This window comes from Triturus cristatus, chromosome 1_2, assembly GCF_964204655.1.
Source record: "Triturus cristatus chromosome 1_2, aTriCri1.1, whole genome shotgun sequence".
Classification (NCBI taxonomy): domain Eukaryota; kingdom Metazoa; phylum Chordata; class Amphibia; order Caudata; family Salamandridae; genus Triturus; species Triturus cristatus.
The window spans coordinates 1,178,579,168-1,178,601,532 of NC_140580.1; the positions used below are offsets into that span (position 1 = coordinate 1,178,579,168).

Consider the following 22,365-nt stretch of genomic DNA (forward strand, 5'->3'; position numbering starts at 1 on the left):
GACAGGGTACTTCATAAAAACAGGGTTATTAAGGAAATAGGTTTAAGGCCGGTGCATACAGTGCAATAAGTGACGAAAAACTCCTAACAAAACAAGGGAGGGTGAGACACGCAGGGGAGCGAGCGTAGAGCAATAGCAACAAGCGCGCCCAGCCACGCTAATTGAAAACAGAAGGCCCCTGCGCGCCGCTGCTCGCTCACACAAGGTGGATGCCACCACAATCACTTGAAAAGAGCAGACCGATTTCTAAAGGTCATCTCCTAGAGCAACGCATGCGCTGCTCTAGGCTCGACCTAAAAAATGAGTAATGGAGAAGTAATGTAAAAACCAGGATTAGCAAAGCGAGAACAAAAATTAGTAATGGAAAATTCATGTAAAAACCAGGATTAGCAACGTGAAAATAAATTCCCAATTCTTAAAAAGAGTGCACCCGTGCATCCATGTCCTTGCACCAGGTGGATTTAGGACTTCTTGGGTTTTCACAAGAGTTTGCCACTCCCTAGCAAACTTCTGTGAAACCATTTTGGCATGATCAAATACACATTTGCTGATGCAAAACTCTGCTGAGTGATTGCAAATTCACTTTCCTTACACACATTTTTCCCACCATGGAAAAAAAGGGTTTTACTCCTGCCGTTGTCCAGTCTTTTCCAGTGTAGAAAGATGTTTGAAAAGGAGCCGATGAAAACCCTGGAACGTGCAGGTTGTGCCTACCCACAAACCGCAGGGCATTTCAAACCTGGAACAACTACTTTCCCTCTGCTTAAAGCCCTAGCATGTAGATTTGCAGCAAGGTGGCAAAATCAGAACCTTTCCAGAATCCATACCCGGATATATGAACCCTGGCTTAATCAGAGAGGCCCTTATCAGAGTCTAGCTATAAAGAGAAATCTACCATAACTGGTCAACTCACCTACGGGCACCAAAAAGGGACAAGTGTATTTTTTATAGGACAAGCGGATTTCTGAAGCAATCTCTCTTGTCCACGTAGATATTTTATAAAATTCCACATCACTCAATAGCCACCCTGAAGTACTGCTCACAGGCCAGCATATCTCGAACTGTGGCAAACACTGCCTGACTTCACTCAATGCCCTCAAACAGGTCCTGGTGGCGCCTAGGCTCTGGCCAAATTGAAGGAAACTATTGCATACAGGCAGCCACAAAATGATTAAATTACACAAATGAGGGTCTGAACACAAAATCACTGTCACTGGCAAGTGCCTTCTGTAACTGCGCGAGCCCGAACAGATCCTCCGCGTGGCAAAATGCTCAGGACAGAACCCTCACACCCGGGAGAGGCAGAACCAACCCAGCATGAGATCCAGACGAAGGCTTCAGAAAGGCAAGGAGTCTCATAAAGCAAACACTCAAACATCTGACAAGACTCTGTGGACCAGAGAGCAGACCTACTAAAACCCGGAACATCACTTTCAGCATGTGTGGACCTCAGATGCTGCATGAGGGCTACGTGGACGAGCTCTTCGGAGGATCCTTTGGTCACAGAAAGAGGGGGCACCCCCCGAATAAGAGGAACAACAATAAATGTTGTGCTGGGACCAAGTCAGCAGCCCACTGATCTAAAACAGTTCCTGCCAATCTGGCAGCCAGGCCCACGCACTCTGCCCGGACCATTCCATGGGCAGCCAGGTTCGCGCGCACGCTGCCCAGACCATTCCATGGGCAGCCAGGTTCGCGCGCACGCTGCCCAGACCATTCCATGGGCAGCCAGGTTCGCGCGCACGCTGCCCAGACCATTCCATGGGCAGCCAGGCCCGCACACGTCACCCGGACCATTCCATGGGCAGCCAGGCCCACGCACGCCACCAGGACCATTCCATGGGCAGCCAGGCCCACGCACGCCACCAGGACCATTCCATGGGCAGCCAGGCCCACGCACGCCACCAGGACCATTCCATGGGCAGCCAGGCCCACGCACGCCACCCGGACCATTCCATGGGCAGCCAGGCCCACGCACGCCACCCGGACCATTCCATGGGCAGCCAGGGCCACGTACGCCACCCGGACCATTCCATGGGCAGCCAGGTCCAAGCACCTCACCCAGACCATTCCATCTGCAGCCAGGTTTACGCACGCCGCCCGGACCATTCCATAGGCAGCCAGGCCCACGCACGCCGCCCGGATCATTCCATAGGCAGCCAGGCCCACGCACGCCGCCCGGACCGTTCCATGGGCAGCCAGGCCCACGCACGCCGCCCGGACCGTTCCATGGGCAGCCAGGCCCACGCACGCCGCCCGGACCGTTCCATGGGCAGCCAGGCCCACGCACGCCGCCCGGACCGTTCCATGGGCAGCCAGGTCCACGCACCCCTTACGGACCATTCCATGCTCAGCCAGGTCCACGCACCTCACCCAGACCATTCCATCTGCAGCCAGGTTCACGCACGCTGCCCGGACCATTCCATGGGCAGCCAGGCCCACGCACGTCACCTGGACCATTCCATGTGCAGCCAGGTCCACGCACGTCATTTTCACATAGCAGAATAGTCTAATGCAACAGGTGCTGGCCAGGCCTAACTGCCATACATTCTCTCAGATGGGACAAAAGGAGAGAAAATGGATTCCAGCACATCCCCAATCTCTGCTATCATACGTCCACGCTCTGTGAACCAATACTAAAAGAGAAAGCAAAGGTACTTCTTGGAGAGAAGCCTAGCAGCCTTCTGCAAGGCATCAGAGATGTGAGATGCGATCCCTACCACAGGCGAGCGCAGAGTTCTATATCCTTCCGTGGCTCCACACAACAAAAACAGGATTGCTTCACCCATCTCCTCCCAAGACCATCAAGATGCTCACCCTTCCAATAGACTAAAAGAATACCAAGTGCGAGAGAAGGGAAGAAGTAGCCAAAGCTGAAGTTTGCTAAGCAGTGAACATCGAACATGAACCTGCTCAGGCCTCCTGCAGGGGCATCAACACTGCTGTTTACTCAAACTCAGAAGAGGGGGGGGTTCAGCTGCAACAAAAGTAGCTGACAAAAGGTTAGAATAAGACTCAGTACCACTGGATATTGTCTCATGCCTTCCTGCACTGTCACAAGCTCTGGAAGGAGGGATCTGGCCTGATCAGCGTTCTGGAACCATCTGCAGGAAAGACCATGTCCACCCTAACCTGTACAACAGTTGTGTCACAACTGTGCATAAGCTGTTATCAAGAACAAGTTTTCCACCTGACAACGCCGCTTGGACCTTCTGCCACATCTTTTAGCAGAGGTGCCTCCATCCAGGTCCACTACGCGTGCTTTCTTTAAAAACACCTCCACAGGTGCTTAGTGACAGGAGGACATTAGGGTACCTGCAGCAGGCCCCCAGCCATGGCCCCCCTCACCTGAAGCAGACCACCCCAGCCATAGCCCCCCTCACCTGAAGCAGACCCCCCCCCCAGCTATGGCCCGCCCTGACCTGCAGCAGACACCCCCAGCCATGGCCCGCCCTCACCTACAGCAGCCCTCGCCAGCCATGGCCCCCCTCACCTGCAGCAACCCTTCTTCACCTACAGCGGACCCCCTAGCCATGCCCCTTACCTGTAGCGTGCCCCCAGCCATGCCCCATCAACTGCATGGACCCCCTCACCTGCAGCAGCCCCACACAGCCACGTGCCCCCTCACCTTCAGCAGTTCCCCCCCAGCCACGGCCCCCTCACCTTCAGCAGTCCCCCCCAGCCATGGCCCCCCTCACCTGCAGACTCCTCCAGCCATAGCCCCCCCTCACCTGCAGCGGGCCCCCAGCCATGGCTCCCCTCACCTGCAGCAGACCCATCCAGCCATAGCCCCCTCACCTGCAGCAGACCCATCCAGCCATAGCCCCCTCACCTGCAGCAGACCCATCCAGCCATAGCCCCCTCAACTGCAGCGGACCCCCCCAGCCATGGCCCCCCAAACCCACACGGTCCCTCCAGCCACGGCCCCCTCACCTGCAGTGGCCCTCCCCAGCCATGACCCCCCTCACCCGCAGCAGATCCCCCCCCAGCCATAGCCCCTTCTCACGTGCAGCAGACCCCCCTCACCTGCAGCGGGCCCCCAGCCTTGGCTCCCCTCACCTGCAGCAGAACCATCCAGCCATAGCCCCCTCACCTGCAGCAGACCCATCCAGCCATAGACCCCTCAACTGCAGCGGACCCCCCCAGCCATGGCCCCCCTCACCCACGCGGTCCCTCCAGCCATGGCCCCCTCACCTGCAGTGGCCCTCCCAGCCATGACCCCCCCCTCACCTGCAGCAGATCCCCCCCAGCCATGGCCCCCCTCACCTTCAGCAGTCTCCCCCCAGCCATGGCCCCCCTCACCTGCAGACCCCTCCAGCCATAGCTCCCCCTCACCTGCAGCGGGCCCCCAGCCATGGCTCCCCTCACCTGCAGCAGACCCATCCAGCCATAGCCCCCTCATCTGCAGCAGACCCATCCAGCCATAGCCCCCTCATCTGCAGCAGACCCATCCAGCCATAGCCCCCTCACCTGCAGCAGACCACCCCAGCCATGGCCCCCCTCATCTGCAGCAGACCCCCCCCAGCCATGGCCCCCCTCACCTGCAGCAGACCCCCCCAGCCATGGCCCCCCTCACCTTCAGAAGACCCCCCCCCAGCCATGCCCCCTCTCACCTGCAGCAGAACCCCCAGCCATGGCTCCCCTCACCTGCAGCAGACCCCCCAACCACGACTCTTCTCACCTGCAGCAAACCCCCAAGTTATGGCCCACCCACCTGCAGCAGACCCCTTAGCCACGGCCCCTCTCACCTGCAGCAGACCCCCTAGCAATGGCTCCCCTCACCTACAGAGAACCCCCAGACATGGCTCCATTCATCTGCAGAGGACCCCAATCATGCCCCCCCTAACCTGCAGATGGCTCCCAGCCATGGGCTCCCTCCTCACCTGCAGACGGCCCCCAGCCATGACCCCCCCTTCACCTGTAGTCGGCTCCCAGCCTTTGCCCCCCTCAACTGCAGCAGGCCCCCAACCATCGGCCCCCTCACCTGCAGCAGACTCCCCAGACATGTCCCCCCATCACCTGCAGCCAAACACCAGCCATGGCCCGCCTCACTTGCAGTGGGCCCCCACCCATGGCTCCCCTCGCCTGCAGCGGGGCCAAAGCCATGACTCCCCTCCCCTGCAGCAGTCCCCCCCAGCCATGGCCCCCCTCACCTGCAGCCGGCCTCCCAGCCATGGCCCCCCTCACATGCTGCAGACCCCCCCAGCCATGCCCCCCCTCACCTGCTGCGGACCCCCCAGCCATGCCCCCCTCACCGGCTGCAGACCTTCCCCAGCCATGGCCCCGCTCACCCATTGCAGACCCCCCCCAGGCATGTACCCGCTCACCTGTAGCCAGCCACCAGCTATAACCCCAGCCCTCCCCTGCAGCAGGGCCAACACCATGGCTCCCCTGCAGCAGTCCCCCCAGCCATGGCCCCCCTCCCCTGCAGCCAGCCCCCAGCCATGGCCCCCCTCCCCTGCAGCCAGCCGCAGCCATGGCCCCACTCACATGCTGCAGACCCCCCCCCAACCATGGCCCCCCTCACCTGCTCTGGACCCCCCAGCCATGCCCCGCTCACCCGCTGCAGACCCCCCCAGTCATGGTCCGCTCACCCGCTGCGGACCCCCCCCCCCCAGCCAAGGCCCCGCTCACCCGCTGCAGACCCGCCAGTCATGGCCCCCTCACCCGCCGCAGACCCCCCCCAGCCATGGCCCCGCTCACCCACTGCAGACCCCCCAGCCATGACCCCACCCCTCACCTGCAGCAGGGCCCCACCCATGACCCCCACCCCTCAAATGCAGCGGGCCCAGCCATTCCCCCCTCACCTGCAGCCAGCCCCTAGCCTTGCCCCCCCTCACCTGCAGCGGGGCCCCAGCCACGACCCCCCCCTCACCTGCAGCCAGCTCCCAGCCTTGCCTACTCCCTCTCCTGCAGCGGGACCCAAGCATTGCATCCCCTCACCAGCAGCCGGCCCTCAGCCTTGCCACCCTTAGCCTGCAGCGGGGTCCAAGCCATAACCCCCACCCCCTCACCTGCCCCCCAGCCTTGCCCCCTCACTTTCTGTGGGGCCCTGGCCACGCCTCCCCCTCACCTGCAGCGGGGCCCCAGCCATGGCCCCTCTCACCTGTCCCCACCACCTCTTAGCTGCAGCAGGGTCCCTGCATAGACCCCCCACCCTCTCACCTGCAGCAGGGCCCCTGCCATAGCCCCGTCACCCTCTCACCTGCAGCAGGGGCTTCCAGCCCTGCCTCCCCTCACCTGCAGCGGGGCCCCAGACATGGGCCCCTGCTATGTCCCCCTCCCCTCCTCACCTGCAGCGGGGCCCCAGCCATGACCCGCACCCCCTCACCTGCCCCCCAGCCTTGCCCCATCACCTTCTGCGGGGCCCCTGCCATGCCCCCCTCACCTGTAGCGGGGCCCCGGCCACACCTCCCCCTCACCTGCAGCGGGGCCCCACCCATGACCCCCACCCCCTAAACTGCAGCGGGCCCAGCCATTCCCCCCTCACCTGCAGCCGGCCCCTAGCCTTGCCCCCCCCTCACCTGCAGCGGGGCCCCAGCCATGACCCCCCCCCTCACCTGCAGCCAGCTCCCAGCCTTACCTACTCCTGCACCTGCAGCGGGGCCCAAGCATTCCATCCCCCTCACCAGCCCTCAGCCTTGCCACCCTTCACCTGCAGCGGGGCCCAAGCCATTACCCCCACCCCCTCACCTGCCCCCCAGCCTTTCCCCATCACCTTCTGCGGGGCCCCTGCCATGCCCCCCTCACCTGCAGCGGGGCCCCAGCCATGGCCCCCCTCACCTGTCCCCACCACCTCTTAGCTGCAGCAGGGTCCCTGCCATAGCCCCCCACCCCATCCCCTGCAGCGGGGCCCCAGATATGCCACCCTCACCTGCAGCGGGGCCCCTGCCATGGCCCCCTCCCCTCCTCACCTGCAGCGGGGCCCCAGCCAGGTCTCCCACCCCTCAGCTGCCCCCCCAGCCTTGCCCCCCTCTCACCTACAGTGGGGCCCCAGCCATGACCCCCTCAGATGCGCCCACAGCCTTGACCCCCTCACCTGCAGAAGGGCCCCAGCCAAGATCAACCTCTCACCTGCAGCGGGGCCCCAGCCAAGACCCCCCCTCTCACCTGCAGCAGGGCCCCAGCCATGACCCCCCCTCTCACCTGCAGTGGAGCCCCAGACATGCCCCCCTCACCTGCAGCGGGGCCCCTGCCATGGCCCCCTCCTCCATCTGCAGCAGGGCCCCAGCCAGGACCCCCACCCCCTCAGCTGCCCCGCCCAGCCTAGCCCCCCATCACCTACAGCGGGGCCCCAGGCATGACCCCCACACCCTCAGCTGCCCCCCCAGCCTTTCCCCCCCTCTCACCTACAGCGGGGCCACAGCCATGGCACCTTCCCCCTCACCTGCAGCGGGCCCCTGCCATGACCCCCACCTCCTCAGATGCGCCCACAGCCTTGCCCCCCCTCACCTGCAGAAGGGCCCCAGCAAAGACCCCCCTTTCACCTGCAGCAGGGCCCCAGCCATGAACCTCGCCCCCACCTGCAGCAGTGCCCCAGTCATAGCGCCCTCTCACCTGCAGCAGGGCCCCAGCCGTGCCCCCTCACCTGCAGCGGGGCCCCTGCCATGGCCCCCTCAACTGCAGCGGGCCGCTGCCAAGGCCCCCTCACCTGCAGCAGGGCCCCAGCCAGGACTCCCACCCGCTAAACTGCCCCCCCAGCCTAGCCCCCCCCTCACCTACAGCGGGGCCCCAGGCATGACCCCCACCCCCCCTCACCTACAACGGGGCCACAGCCATGGCACCTTCCCCCTCACCTGCAGCAGGCCCCTGCCATGACCCCCACTCCCTCAGATGCGCCCACAGCCTTGCCCCCCCTCGCCTGCAGAAGGGCCCCAGCCAAGCCCCCCTCTCACCTACAGCAGGGCCCCAGCCATGAACCTCTCCCCCCACCTGCAGCAGGGCTCCAGTCATAGCTCGGGTAGGTCACTTCTCCACCGCTGCAGCTCCGCCTTCCTGATTGCTGTGTCCCGCCAGTTCAGCGAGTCTCCCGATTGCGCACTCGCCGAGCAGGCTCTGTGCCCCGTGTGTGCCTGCCCGCCCCCACTTCTCGTTCTGTAACCCCATTTTGACTGCGTGAGTGTGCCTGCCCGCCCCCCTTTCATTTTGTACCCTGTATGAACGAGTGACTTTTGGTGTTTGACTGAGTGACTGCTTTTTTTCTCGCTCCCGTCTTTCCCGCCGCTGCCTCCCGTGCGGCCCCGCCCCCCTGCTCCCATTGGCTCATACCCTCCCGCCTCCCAGCTGACTCCTCCTCCCCTCCTATGGCGGCCGCGCGCAGCGGGCGCGCCAAAGGCAAGCCCGTCTGCGCCTGGACCGCGCCCAGCGCCAGGAACCCTAGACCTCGACGAAACCAACGCACCCTACGAACCTACGACGCCGCCACCCTCCGCGCACTCAACACTGGCCGGAACCCCGCCTGCCACCTGGCCACCCCGAAACGCACCCACGGACCCTTGACCTGCCAAGAGTGCAAATTCACCTGCAGCCGTCCCGGGCCGGCACCCGCCAAGCCTACCACCAGCAAGAATCACCTCAAGTGCATCCTGCTCAACACCCGCTCCGTCCACCGACACGCAGTCGAACACTGGAACCTCCTAGACACTACAGCACCCGACGTCGCCTTCCTCACAGAGACCTGGATGAACGCCTCCTCAGCCCCCGACATCGCCATAGCCAGCCCGGACGGCTACAAGATCACCCGGAGGGACCGCACCAACCAAACTGGAGGAGGCATCGCCATTGTCCACAGAAACACAATCTGCATCACGACCAACTCGGAAGACACCATCACAGCTGCCGAACACCTGCACTTCCAGATACACACCGACCCCAGAACCACCCTCAGAGGCACCCTAATCTACAGACCCCCGGGACCACGCACTCAATTCAGCGAAGCCATCGCAGACTTCATTAGCCCGCACGCCCTCACCTCCCCAGACTACATCCTCCTAGGAGACCTCAACTTCCACCTGGAGAACAATGACAGCAACACCACCCTGCTGGACAAACACGACAACCTCGGACTCGAGCAACTGGTGAACACACCCACCCATCCACTACGCCGGCCACACGCTTGACCCCGTCTTCTCCTCCAGCAAGTACATCTCCTTCAGCCACTCCACCGGACTCCACTGGACAGACCACAGCTGCGTCCACTTCTCCTTCAGGAAAACCACGACCCACCACCACCCGCAACAGGCCCCCCCGCAGAAGCTGGAGCAAGATCACCGCCGACCAGCTCACCACCTCTCTCAGCCTGAACCCTCCCACCATCACGACGGACCCCAACGAAGCAGCCCGCAACCTCGCACAATGGCTCGCCAACTGCGCCGACGAACTTGCACCACTGAAGAAACCACCCAGCAGACCCCACAGCAAGAAAGCCCCGTGGTTCACCGACGACCTCATAAACTCGAAGAAAACCTGCCGCTCCCTGGAGAAAACCTGGCGCCAGGATCAGACAACAGAGAACATGACAGCCCTCAAGAACGCCACCCGCAAGCACCACCAACTGATCCACACCACCAAGAGAAATACATACAAACAACGTCTGGACAACAACACCCACAACAGCAAGGAACTCTTCAGCATCGTCAAAGAGCTCTCCAACCCCAGCGCCTGCAACAACGACATTACACCCTCGCAAGACCTCTGCGACTCACTCGCCTCGTTCTTCCACCGCAAGATCGCCGACATACACGACAGCTTCGGCATTCAGACCACGCACACAACCACCAAACCCACGCACCCAACCCCCACCCTCTGCGCCTGGACCCCGGTCAGCACCGAAGACGCCGCCCGCACAATGAGCACCATCCACTCCGGCTCCCCTACAGACCCATGCCCACACCACATCTTCAACAAAGCGGACTCCATCATCGCACCCCAACTCCGGGACGTCATCAACAGCTCCTTCACATCCGCCACCTTCCCGGAGAGCTGGAAACACGCCGAGATCAGCGCCCTCCTGAAAAAACCCACCACGGACCCCATGGACCTCAAGAACTTCCGACCCATCTCGCTCCTCCCTTTTCCTGCCAAAGTCATTGAGAAGACGGTCAACAAACAACTCTCCGCCTTCCTCGAGACAAACGGATCCCTCGACCCGTCACAGTCCGGTTTCCGAGCAAACCACAGCACCGAGACCGCCCTGATCGCAGCTACCGACGACATCCGGTCAATGCTCGACAACGGGGAAACCACCGCCCTCATCCTCCTGGATCTCTTAGCAGCCTTCAACACGGTATGCCACCACACCCTGATACAATGCCTCAGCGTCACCGGAATCCAAGGCGCGGCCCTGGAGTGGATCATCTCGTTCCTCGCCGGAAGAACCCAGAGAGTCCGCCTCCCCCCGTTCCTGCCCGCGGCTACCGAAGTCATCTGCGGCGTCCCACAAGGATCCTCGCTCAGCTCCACCCTCTTCAACATCTACATGAGCCCCCTCGCAACCATCGCACGCAAACACAACCTCAACATTATCTCCTACGCCGACGACACACAGCTGATCCTCTCCCTCACCAACGACCCAAACACCGCCAGAACCAGCCTCCAGGAAGGGATGAGAGACGTCGCGGAATGGATGAAGCTCAGCCGTCTGAAACTGAACTCAGACGAAACGGAAGTCCTCATCCTGGGACCATCCCACTCTGCCTGGAACGACTCCTGGTGGCCACCCGCCCTGGGCACCACCCCCAAACCCACAGACCACGCACGCAACCTGGGCTTCATCCTGGACTCCTCCCTCACGATGACCAAGCAAGTCAACGCCGTCTCAGCATCCTGCTTCAACACCCTGCGCATGCTCCGAAAAATCTTCCGATGGAACCCCACCACGACCAGGAAGACGGTCACCCAGGCCCTTGTCACCAGCCGCCTGGACTACGGAAACACCCTCTACGCAGGAACCACAGCCAAGCTCCAGAAAAGACTACAGCGCATACAGAACGCCTCGGCAAGACTCATCCTGGACATCCCCCGCCACAGCCACATCTCTGCCCAACTGAAAGATCTGCACTGGCTCCCCGTCAGTAAAAGAATCACATTCCGACTCCTCACCCACGCACACAAGGCTCTCTACAACGCGGGCCCCAGGTACCTCAACAACCGACTCGCATTCTACACACCAACCCGCCAGCTCCACTCCGCCAGCCTCGCCCTCGCCACCATCCCACGAATTCGCAAAGCCACCGCCGGAGGAAGATCCTTCTCCTATCTGGCAGCCAAAACATGGAACTCCCTCCCCACCCACCTCCGGCTGACCCAGGACCATTTCGCCTTCAGGAAACAACTCAAGTCCTGGCTGTTCGAGCAGTAGCGACCCCCCCCTCCCCCAGCGCCTTGAGACCCTTACGGGTGAGTAGCGCGCTCTACAAATTCCTTGATTGATTGATTGATAGCCCCCTCACCTGCAGCAGGGCCCCAGCCATGAACCTCCCCCTCCCCAACTGCAGCAGAGCCCCAATCAAAGCCCCCTCTCACCTGCAGCAGGGCCCCAGCCAGGACCCCCACCCCCTCAGCTGCTCCCCCTAGCCTAGCCCACCCCTCACCTACAGCGGGGCCCCAGGCATGACCCCCCACCCCCTCAGCTGCCCTCCCCAGCCTTGCCCCCCTCACCTACAGCGGGGCCACAGCCATGGCACCTTCCCCCTCACCTGCAGCAGGCCCCGGCCATGACCCCCCTCTCACCTGCAGCAGGGCCCCAGCCATGAACCTCCCCCCCACCTGCAGCAGGGCCCCAGTCATAGCCCCCTCTCACCTGCAGCAGGGCCCCAGCCGTGCCCCTCACCTGCAGCGGAGCCCCAGACATGCCCCCCTCAACTGCAGCGGGGCCCCTGCCATTGTCCCCTTCACCTGCAGCAGGACCCCCACCCCCTCAGCTGCCCCCCCAAGCCTAGCCCCCCTTACCTACAGCGGGGCCACAGCCATGGCACCTGCCCCCTCACCTGCAGCGGGCCCCTGCCATGACCCCCAACTCCTCAGATGCGCCCACTGCCTTGCCCCCCCCTCACCTGCAGCAGGGCCCCAGCCATGAACCTCCCCCCACCTGCAGCAGGGCCCCAGTCATAGCCTCCTCTCACCTGCAGCAGGGCCCCAGCCAAGACCCCCCCCTCACCTGCAGCGGATCCCCAGCCAAGACCCACCCTCACCTGCAGCGGATCCCCAGCCATGACCCCCCTCTCACCTGCAGCAGGGCCCCAACCACGACCCCCCCCCCCCCCTTAACTTCAGCGGGGCCCCAGTCATGACCCACGCGCCCCCTCACTTGCCGCCCCCCACCTCTCACCTGCAGCGGGGCCCCTGCCATGGCCCCTTCTCCTCCCCACTCCGGTTCTTTCCACTTCCGGAAACTTTTCAAAACTTCGAACTTCCCGGGAAGAGAAACTGACGCATAAAAACAAGCATAAGCGCTGCCAAAAGAAGACTTGAGCCGGAAAAACAGGACTGAAACTAACCCCGCTCACAACGATGTCCGCCAGCTAAACAAGTGAAGCAGATCCCTGAATCGACCGCTTTTAATCTTTTCCAAATAAATCCACTCTCGCTTCTGACTGATAACGAAATAAACGGGCACACAGCAACAGCCCTGGTTAGATAAAAGGGGAGGGGTCTATGAGCAGCCAAGTTTACACGTGCTTGTGCTTGCCATATCTACAATGAGCTTGTGTGACATGTCATAGCTCTTGCTGTCAAGTTTTCCAGGTTCATGCGAGATGTCTTTTTCCTTTAAATTCTGAAGCCTGTAGTCCTGTTTTATGATGGAATCAACAAGACTACAAGTCCCACAATTCAAAGAAGCACCTGGACTGGAGCAGCATATGATGCATGGGCCTGGATGAGTTGGTAAAGGAAGGGGACACATCCCTCAGTCAGGTGCAGTGACAGACACCGAGTGGTGGCTCTCGGACCAGGGGACACATCCCTCGGCCAGGTGCAGTGACAGACACTGAGAGTTGGCTCTCAGAGCACACATCCCTCAGTCAGGTGCAGCGACGGACACCGAGTGGTGGGTCTCAGACTAGGGGACACATCCCTCAGTCAGGTGCAGTGACGGACACTGAGTGGTGGCTCTCAGGTCAGGGGACACATCCCTCAGTCAGGTGCAGTGACAGACACTGAGAGGTGGCTCTCAGACCACACATCCCTCAGTCAGGTGCAGCGACGGACACCGAGTGGTGGGTCTCAGACTAGGGGACACATCCCTCAGTCAGGTGCAGTGACGGACACTGAGTGGTGGCTCTCAGGTCAGGGGACACATCCCTCAGTCAGATGCAGTGACAGACACTGAGAGGTGGCTCTCAGACCACACATCCCTCAGTCAGGTGCAGCGACGGACACCGAGTGGCGGCTCTCAGGCCAGGGGACACATCCCTCGGCCAGGTGCAGTGACAGACACTGAGAGGTGGCTCTCAGAGCACACATCCCTCAGTCAGGTGCAGTGTCGGACACTGCGTGGTGGCTCTCAGACCAGGGGACACATCCCTCGGCCAGGTGCAGTGACAGACAGTCAGAGGTGGCTCTCAGAGCACACATCCCTCAGTCAGGTGCAGCGACGGACACCGAATGGTGGCTCTCAGGCCAGGGGACACATCCCTCAGTCAGGTGCAGCGACGGACACCGTGTGGCGGCTCTCAGACCAGGGGACACATCCCTCGGCCAGGTGCAGTGACAGACACTGAGAGGTGGCTCTCAGAGCACACATCCCTCAGTCAGGTGCAGTGACGGACACTGCGTGGTGGCTCTCAGACCAGGGAACCCATCCCTCGGCCAGGTGCAGTGACAGACACTGAGAGGTGGCTCTCAGACCACACATCCCTAAGTCAGGTGCAGTGACAGACACCGAATGGTGGCTCTCAGGCCAAGGGACACATCCCTCAGTCAGGTGCAGTGACAGACACCGAGTGGTGGCTCTCAGACCAGGGGACACATCCCTCGGCCAGGTGCAGTGACAGACACTGAGAGTTGGCTCTCAGAGCACACATCCCTCAGTCAGGTGCAGTGACGGACACTGCGTGGTGGCTCTCAGACCAGGGAACCCATCCCTCGGCCAGGTGCAGTGACAGACACTGAGAGGTGGCTCTCAGACCACACATCCCTCAGTCAGGTGCAGCAACGGACACCGAGTGGTGGGTCTCAGACTAGGGGACACATCCCTCAGTCAGGTGCAGTGACAGACACCGAGTGGTGGCTCTCAGACCAGGGGACACATCCCTCGGCCAGGTGCAGTGACAGACACTGAGAGGTGGCTCTCAGAGCACACATCCCTCGGCCAGGTGCAGTGACAGACACTGAGTGGTGGCTCTCAGGCCAGGGGACACATCCCTCGGTCAGGTGCAGTGACGGACACCGAGTGGTGGCTCTCAGGCCAGGGGACACATCCCACAGTCAGATGCAGTGACGTACACCGAGTGGTAGCTCTCAGACCAGGGTACACATCCCTCGGTCAGGTGCAGTGACGTACACCGAGTGGTGGTTTCAAACCAAACACCATTATTTTCAGTGCAGTCATCATGTACCTGCGTAACTCGTAATGACCAGTGTCCAGTACATGTCCTTAAGATGGATGCCTGATCACTTGTAATATCTAGTAATAAAACTAAACATGCCAGGGGCCTATCTGCTCATACATATGTGCCCTCACATATAATATACTGCACCTTGCCTTAGGCCTCTAAGACCTGCTGAAGGGGTGACCTAAATATAGTATATACAATGTACCTGTCATGGCACGCAGATTGGGCCCGATTCACAGAACTAACTTAAGACTAAATCCTAAACTTACTACCATTTTGGTATTCACAGAAGGCACTTACTCATTTTGGTATTCACAGAAGGCACTTACTCATTTCGGTATTCACAGAAGGTAGGAGTCCTAACTTTAGGACTCCTAAATGCCTTCTGGGAATACATAAAGTCTTAAAGTTAGGATTTTTCTCAGTTTAAGAGTCCTAAAGTTAGGACTCCTAACTTTACTACTCCTAAACTGAGAAAAATCCTAACTTTAAGACTTTTGGCATTCACAGAAGGCATTTAGGAGTCCTAAAGTTAGGAGTCCTAACTTTACTACTACTAAACTGAGAAAAATCCTAACTTTAAGACTTTCGGTATTCACAGAAGGCATTTAGGAGTCCAAAAGTTAGGACTCCTAACTTCTGTGAATACCGAAATGAGTAAGTGCCTTCTGTGAATACCAAAATGAGTAAGTGCCTTCTGTGAATACCAAAATGGTAGTAAGTTTAGGATTTTGTCTTAAGTTAGTTCTGTGAATTGGGCCCGAAGTGTGCCAAGTCGTGTTTTCAAAATGGTTTGCACCATTTCACACATCCTGCAATGTGTGGGTCCCTTATGGTGGCATAACACATGCTGCAGTCAATAAGGACCCTCTTTAGTACCCATGCCCTGGGTACCATGGGTACTATGTACTAGGGACTTACAGAGGTGCTTAGATCCGTGCCAATTGGGTTACAATTAGACATTTACCTTGTTTTAAGGGAAAGAGCACTGGCACTGGGGGCTTGGTTAGCAGGAACCCAGTGCTCTTTCAGTCAAAAAGCATCAGTACTAGGGCAAAAAGTGGGGGTGAACATGTCAAAAAGGGCTCTTTCCTATAATGTGCCAATTATTTCATCAATACGAGGTAAAGAATACCCATCTACCCTGATGGGCTTGTTCACGCTTAAGTCAGTGCACATTCATAACTCGTTGTTGGGCTTGCATGTTACCACTATAGGTGACGACCGAAGTGAATGCTCTATAGGTTCAGTCACCCTTGCATGCACAGTACTTATAGCAATTTGCTCAGCTTACTTCATATGCATAGAGGCACCACCCTTAACTTATGCTACGTATGCATTACCTCTTTCCTGAATTTTATGACTAGTTAAAAATTGGTCAACTTTCCCAAAACCTTCCCAAACACTTCTCGGTTTTCTTTCACCACAGTCTCCAAAGTGTAACTGAGTTGTTTTTGTACATCCTACTGAATTTGTTCTGATACGCAAACATCCCTGATGGTGCCAACCTAGTATATCAGGCCCTATATTTAGACATAAACCTTGATCCTTACACTTCTTTCTAGACCCCGGAAGTTCAATTTTTTTGCAAATTCTTTGAGTATTGACATCTACGGGTACAAATTCCCTGTGCAAATTCTTATCTTCCAATGTGTCTACTGAATTCCTATTTTCCAATTTATGTAGTGATATAATAGTCAACTTAGAGCCGTAAGAACAAGTTACTTAACTTCGGTAATGATGTATCTGGTAGAGACATATGTTAGTTGTAGATTCCTTACCTTAGAATTTCCCCCAGGAGTCAGTCTTGATCCGGAGATTTTTTCTTCAGCAGTATCCCTGCGCGTTGTTAGGTGGCGTCGGTCGGCTCCGCGTCCATCATCGGCATCATGGGCGCCAGGATGACATCGTGGACCTACATAAACGCCACCCATGCGTGTTGACGTCAGTTCTAAACATGACTTTCAATGTCAGAAGCGCAGAGCCAAGAAAGACACTAACCACTGGTGCGTCAAAACTAGGGCCCTTTAGGGAAGTCCCCATCCCTAGAAAGCAGTTCGGAGAGCAGGGAGGATGGGTGGGATGGTAAGGAATCTATAACTAACCTATGTCTCTTACATCGTTACCGAAGGTAAGTAACTTGTTCATCTGATAGAGACTATTAGTTGCGGATTCCTTACCTTAGAATAGATACCCCAGCAATACCATCCCCGGAGGAGGATCTGCAAACCAAGATCAAATCAGAAAGTCCTGGAGGACCGAACGGGAAAAATACCTATCCCTCCAGACTTGGCTATCCAGGCATTAGTGTTTGGTAAATGTGTGCAGGCATGCCAATGTTGCTGCCTGACAGATGTCAATGGCTGGAACTCCACGTGCTAATACCGTGGTTGCCGCTGTTGCTCTGGTGGAATGAGCGCCCAACTCCATACAAGGGTTCTTTTTCACCAAAGCATAGCACATTTCGATGCAAAGGACAACCCATCGGAATGCGGGGGCGGATAAAAGGTGGGCAGAGTGATAGATTGTCTTACATGAAAAGGCATGATGACCTTAGGAAGAAATGAAGGCTTGGTCCGAAGCACCACTTTAACCAGCTAGACAGATAGAAAAGGGGGCTTAGAAGAAATAGCAGAGCAAATGTGATGGCAACAAGAAAGGCTGTTTTGTGAGTCAGCAACCTGAGGGGACAGTTATGAAGAGGCTCGAAGGAAGCACACATAAGAAAGGTGAGAACCAGATTTAAGTCCCATTCAGACATTGCAAAAGGAGATGGAGGAATGAGATGATTAAGGCCCTTAAAGGATCTGTTTAAGATAGGAGAGGAGGCTGGACGCATGCAGCACTAGGTTTTCTAGCGGGGAGAACGCCTTGAACTGATTGACACCACTGCTGGAGGCTACACCTTACCTGGATCTCTCCTGATTCTTGGCCCGCGCACGCTGTCTGTTTCCCTCCCGCCGCCGCAATACAAACGCGGCCGCTGTGCGGAGGGGAACTACGCTTCCCAGCATCCTCAGCGCCGGAAGAGGAACCCGCCCACCGCAGTTTCGCGCTTGGAGCCCTTTAAAATCAAACTGTGTCACTGGCAGAGCGGGCGAGCATTCTTCTAAAGGATTGACACCACTGCTGGAGGCTACACCTTACCTGGATCTCTCCTGATTCTTGGCCCGCGCACGCTGTCTGTTTCCCTCCCGCCGCCGCAATACAAACGCGGCCGCTGTGCGGAGGGGAACTACGCTTCCCAGCATCCTCAGTGCTGGAACAGGAAGCGGAACAGGAACCCGCCCACCGCAGTTTCGCGCTTGGAGCCCTTTAAAATCAAACTGTGTCACCGCCACGCGGGGACCGCACGCGGGACTGCGCCGGGAGAAGCCCGGGACAAGGGCGGGACCGTCTGAGGCCGTCCGAGGTTGGACTAGGTTGGGTTGGGCCAGGGACCTTGCCTGAAAATCTATTTGTACTATTCTTGTACATACGAGCAGTTTGGTCTAATCAGGGTAATTATAACATCTATTTGAATCTTGTGTTTCAAGCGTATTGATTACCTTAGCCACCTTATTGACCTTACTCATGCCTGGGAAAAAACAAACCCCAGCTAATAATACTATAGATAATTATCTTATCCAAGTTGTGGCTAAAATTAACAGCGACAGGAGATCCTCACTGGGATTAGATTCATCTAACCAATTCCTTATGGCCGATAAAGAGTATGGGGATTCCTCAGCTTTACACAATATTAGTACATCTTGTGTGGCTCATGACCCTCTTTATGACACAAACCCCATTTTGCCTAGTGGCGTAGTTGTTCTTACTGAAGCCAACAGTGATAGCGAAGGGGTGTCAGTGACATCCACCAACATTGAGTCCCCTTTTTCTACTACCCCTGTTCCAGCTCCGAGGGTTACTAGGGGTAAAAGCAAGGTTATCCCAAAACGAGGGGGTCTAAGATCTGGCAGAAACAAAATTGCAACCCCTTCGAGGAAAATATCAGAGGACGAGGAGGAGGAGGTTGATCTGCTTAGTGAAGCTCACGTTACTCTTTCTAACGCTCAATTTACTAAACTATGGAGTATGATGGACACAAAAATTAAAGGTATAGTCAAACCCCTAGTTAGTAAAATTGATAAATTAACCGCCGAGGTCAATAGACTAGGTGGTTTACTAGAGAAAACTTTGGTGAAGACAGGAAATATTACTGAAGTTGTTGTATCTAGGGTAGAGCCAGTAATGAGTAAAACAACACTTGTTGAGAATAGTGGATCTGTCTCTAATCCTGTACCACTGCCTAATGTCCCTAGTGGTGCCCTTGTAGATACACCCCCTGTCTCTGCCACTAATAATTCTAACATGGGGAAAGGGTCTTTCGAGCTTGTAGTTGAAGCCTCTCCATTAGTTCTTGTCCTTGCAAATGTCCCCCCTTTGGCTTCTGGGGAGGTCGAATCTGCCCCCTCTTTATTAAATAAATCTTTATCGTGGCTTACTAACAACATGGTAATATCACCTTGGGGGAAGCAACAATTATCTGTAGAACTTGTTAATGCCAGAAGGGTTGAGTGGATTGGTAACAGCGTTAAGAGGTTCAGAGGGGATTGTGTTGTTCTTACCTTCACTGACCCCGAGGTTTTATCAAACATCTTGCCTAACATCTTGCCTCCACAGCGAAGGTCAACTTCAATTGTACCACTGACCCTGGACTTTTTTTATCCTCGGAAAGGAAGAGGTCCGAATCCTAGCATTCTAAGAACTAAATGGAATGTTGTGACCAATAGGAGTAGTAATGACGCTGGATTTCGCGAATGGGGTCTATGTGTGGAAAATAGGTTTTCTGCCCTGTCAAACCTGGATGCTTGTGATTGACAACCATCCCACCATTCATCTGAGTCACACTGTATTGATGAGCTAGGTCAACGAGTAGGTACTCGTCCTGAGATTGTTAACATGGAGGCCACAGCTGGTTTAATTACTGAAAATGTAAAATGCAATGGTTTAAACGATACCGTGATGAATGGGCTTGTCTCTAGCCCCAAACCTGTAATGGCACATGATATTGGGAACTTATTATCCTGGAATGTGGCTGGGCTATGCTCAAAGCTGGATTGTGGTGATTGGTTTAGGTTTGTTAGCAATTTTGACGTTTGTATTTTTCAGGAAACATGGGCTTGTGACCCCGCTTTTGCTTTGGGGTACCTACATTTTTATGTACCAGCTTCTAAGGGCCCTAAAGGGCGCCCGATGGGGGGCCTTACTATATGGGTCAAACAATCTTTAAAGGTTGTTGTAAAAAATGTGGAGACTGGTCAAAAAGATATTCAGCTCATTAGACTCATGAGTAATTTATCCTTATCCATCGATATTTATAACATTTATGCCAGAGGTGGAAATGTAGGAAAATCTGAGGTTCTTACCCTGTATAATCTCCTTGAGACACATTCTGGTGGGAAAAACATAATAATTGCAGGGGACTTAAACCGTACGTTTGAACCTCTAGACACAGGCGAAGCCTTTTTAGGTGCAGAGGAAGACAAACGATGGGACATCCCCTTACTAGATACTATCCCAGTAACTCGTTGGACAGAGGATATTCTGGGTTTGAATGCAATGTGCCTTGAACAAGGGTTAAGAGCTTTGAATGGAAGGACAAAATCAGATGGAGTACCAGCTATGACCTTTAACAATGGGAGAAGCAAAAGTCGTATCGACTATATTATCTGTAGCTTTTCCCTTTGGCCAACTGTTAGAGATATGGTTGTAACAGAAATGCCAGAGAGTGACCATAATCCGCTATGTGTTACTCATAAATGGTGGCTGTCTGAATCCAATGCTTCTATTCCTCTGGATGATTGCCTACCCCCGCTTATTGTACCAACAAATGATATGCGTAGGCTAAGATGGACAAGTGTTAGGACGGACCAGCAAGCTATAGAAAATATAGGAGTTGCGACCGATAAGGCCATTATGGCCCTAGACGGTGAAGCAGGGATCACTTCAGGTCAAGTCAACACTATTGAAGTACATGAGTCTCTTTTTCAAGAAATTAAAAGCTACTTTCTGAAACCAGTAAACTCTAAGGTGACCCGTGTTCATAGAGCAGTAAATGGTATAACCATGCTTGCAAGGTGGCACGAATTTCTTTGGGAGTTGCAATTAAGAGCAAAAACCTGGGGGCCATCCGCTCTGCCAGAAAGTCATACAAAATTTGTATTGCCAAAGCAAAAAAAGACTGGGACGAAGCCCATTGGGATAAGTTGAAGTGTGCTAGTGATCGAAAAGATTCTAGATTATTTTGGCATATTGTCAAATGGGGGCAAGAAAGGTCTGAAGAGGCTTGTAATAATTATGTCCCGCAGGATGCCTGGATAAACTTTTTTAGTGATCAGTATGCTACCAGGGATCAGATTGTAAATAACATCAGCCCTATCTATACAACTTCTGAGGACAATGTCTTCACGAAGGGTGAAATTCTGTTGGCCCTCAAAACTGTACATAGTGGACGTGCTCCTGGCATTGATGGAGTTCCAGCGGACGTTTTCTTAAACGACACTGGAAGGTGGTGTAAATATATTCACTTGTTAATAAACCACATAGCTAGGGGTGCAGCTATCCCGGTATCATGGCGGGGTGCTGTTATTATCCCTGTGTACAAAAAGGGTGATCGTTCCCAGCCTTGTAATTACCGCCCGATTAGCCTAATCGATACAGTGCAAAAAATCGTTGGGCGAGTGATTGTTAATCGATTGCTCGATTGGGCGGAAGAATTTAATATTCTATCTCCCTTTCAGGCTGGGTTTCGTAAGGCCACTAGTACTGTGGACCAAGTTTTTCGGTTCCAGCTGATCCAGTGGAGGACTGTGGTGCTAGGTGGGGGCAGTCTTTATGCGGCTTTTGTCGATTTGCGGGCTGCCTTCGACCTGGTACCAAGGGCGAAACTGTGGGAAGTACTTGTGGCCTTAGGGGTCCCAGGAGTCTTGTTGACTATGATCATGAGATTACATGAAGGCACCTATGCTAAAATCCAATGGGGTGGATACGGTAAAGACACAGCCGAATTTCCTGTTGAGCGTGGGGTTCGGCAAGGGTGCTCAATGGCACCAACTTTGTTCACCCTTTTTATTAATGGCATTGTCCCCCGCATTCAATCACAGGCAGTGGATGCTCCCTCTCTTGCAGGTGTAAAAGTTCCGATTTTAATGTTCGCCGATGACACGTTAATTTTATCTAAAACTCCAAGTGGACTGCAAAAAGCATTGGACATTTTCGATAAGTTTTGTGGGGATCACGGACTGGAGGTGAATGCGTCTAAAACAAAACTCATGGTTTTTAATCCGTATCGAAATTTTAAACCTAACATTACCATGAGTGGACGCACTCTTGAGGTTGTATCATCATTTACATACCTGGGGATCCTTATTTCTAATGATAATAGGTGGAACCAGCATTTAAATATTGCAATTTTAAGGCATAAGCAATTAGCTGGAACCATTATAAAGGAGCATAGGAAATCATTGACTAAACCGATCAAACCACCCCTGATCATATATGAGGCAAAAGCAATTGGGTCAGCATTATACGGGGCTGAGTTATGGGGGCATGATAACCTACAGGAGTTACAAACCTCAGAGAACAAATTTTTTAGGAAACTAACGGGTACTCCACAGAGTAGTCCGCTATTGCCTCTGAGATACGAGCTTGGTAGGAAAGAAATCTCGGAAATGGGCAAACTACGACCAATTTTATATTGGCGTAGGTTAAGGACCACACCTGAGCTCACTCACTATGCGGCCGGGTTCACTGACGTTATTAAAGCAGA

At 55.7% G+C, this 22,365-nt stretch overlaps 1 protein-coding gene across 2 annotated transcripts in view; it reads right to left on the reverse strand.

Moving 5' to 3' along the window:
- PKN3 (protein kinase N3) overlaps positions 1-12,427 on the reverse strand; it is a 391,919-nt gene extending 379,492 nt beyond the window's left edge. The window contains exon 1 of one of the 2 annotated variants that reach the window (XM_085614062.1): positions 12,329-12,427. In XM_085614062.1, coding sequence (XP_085470188.1) covers positions 12,329-12,349 — 21 coding nt within the window. In that variant the 5' untranslated portion in view covers positions 12,350-12,427. Of the gene's footprint in view, positions 1-6,874; positions 6,896-12,328 lie in introns of those variants that run through there. The other variant, XM_085614063.1, reaches the window with a different exon arrangement.
- Positions 12,428-22,365: the final 9,938 nt, after the last annotated feature.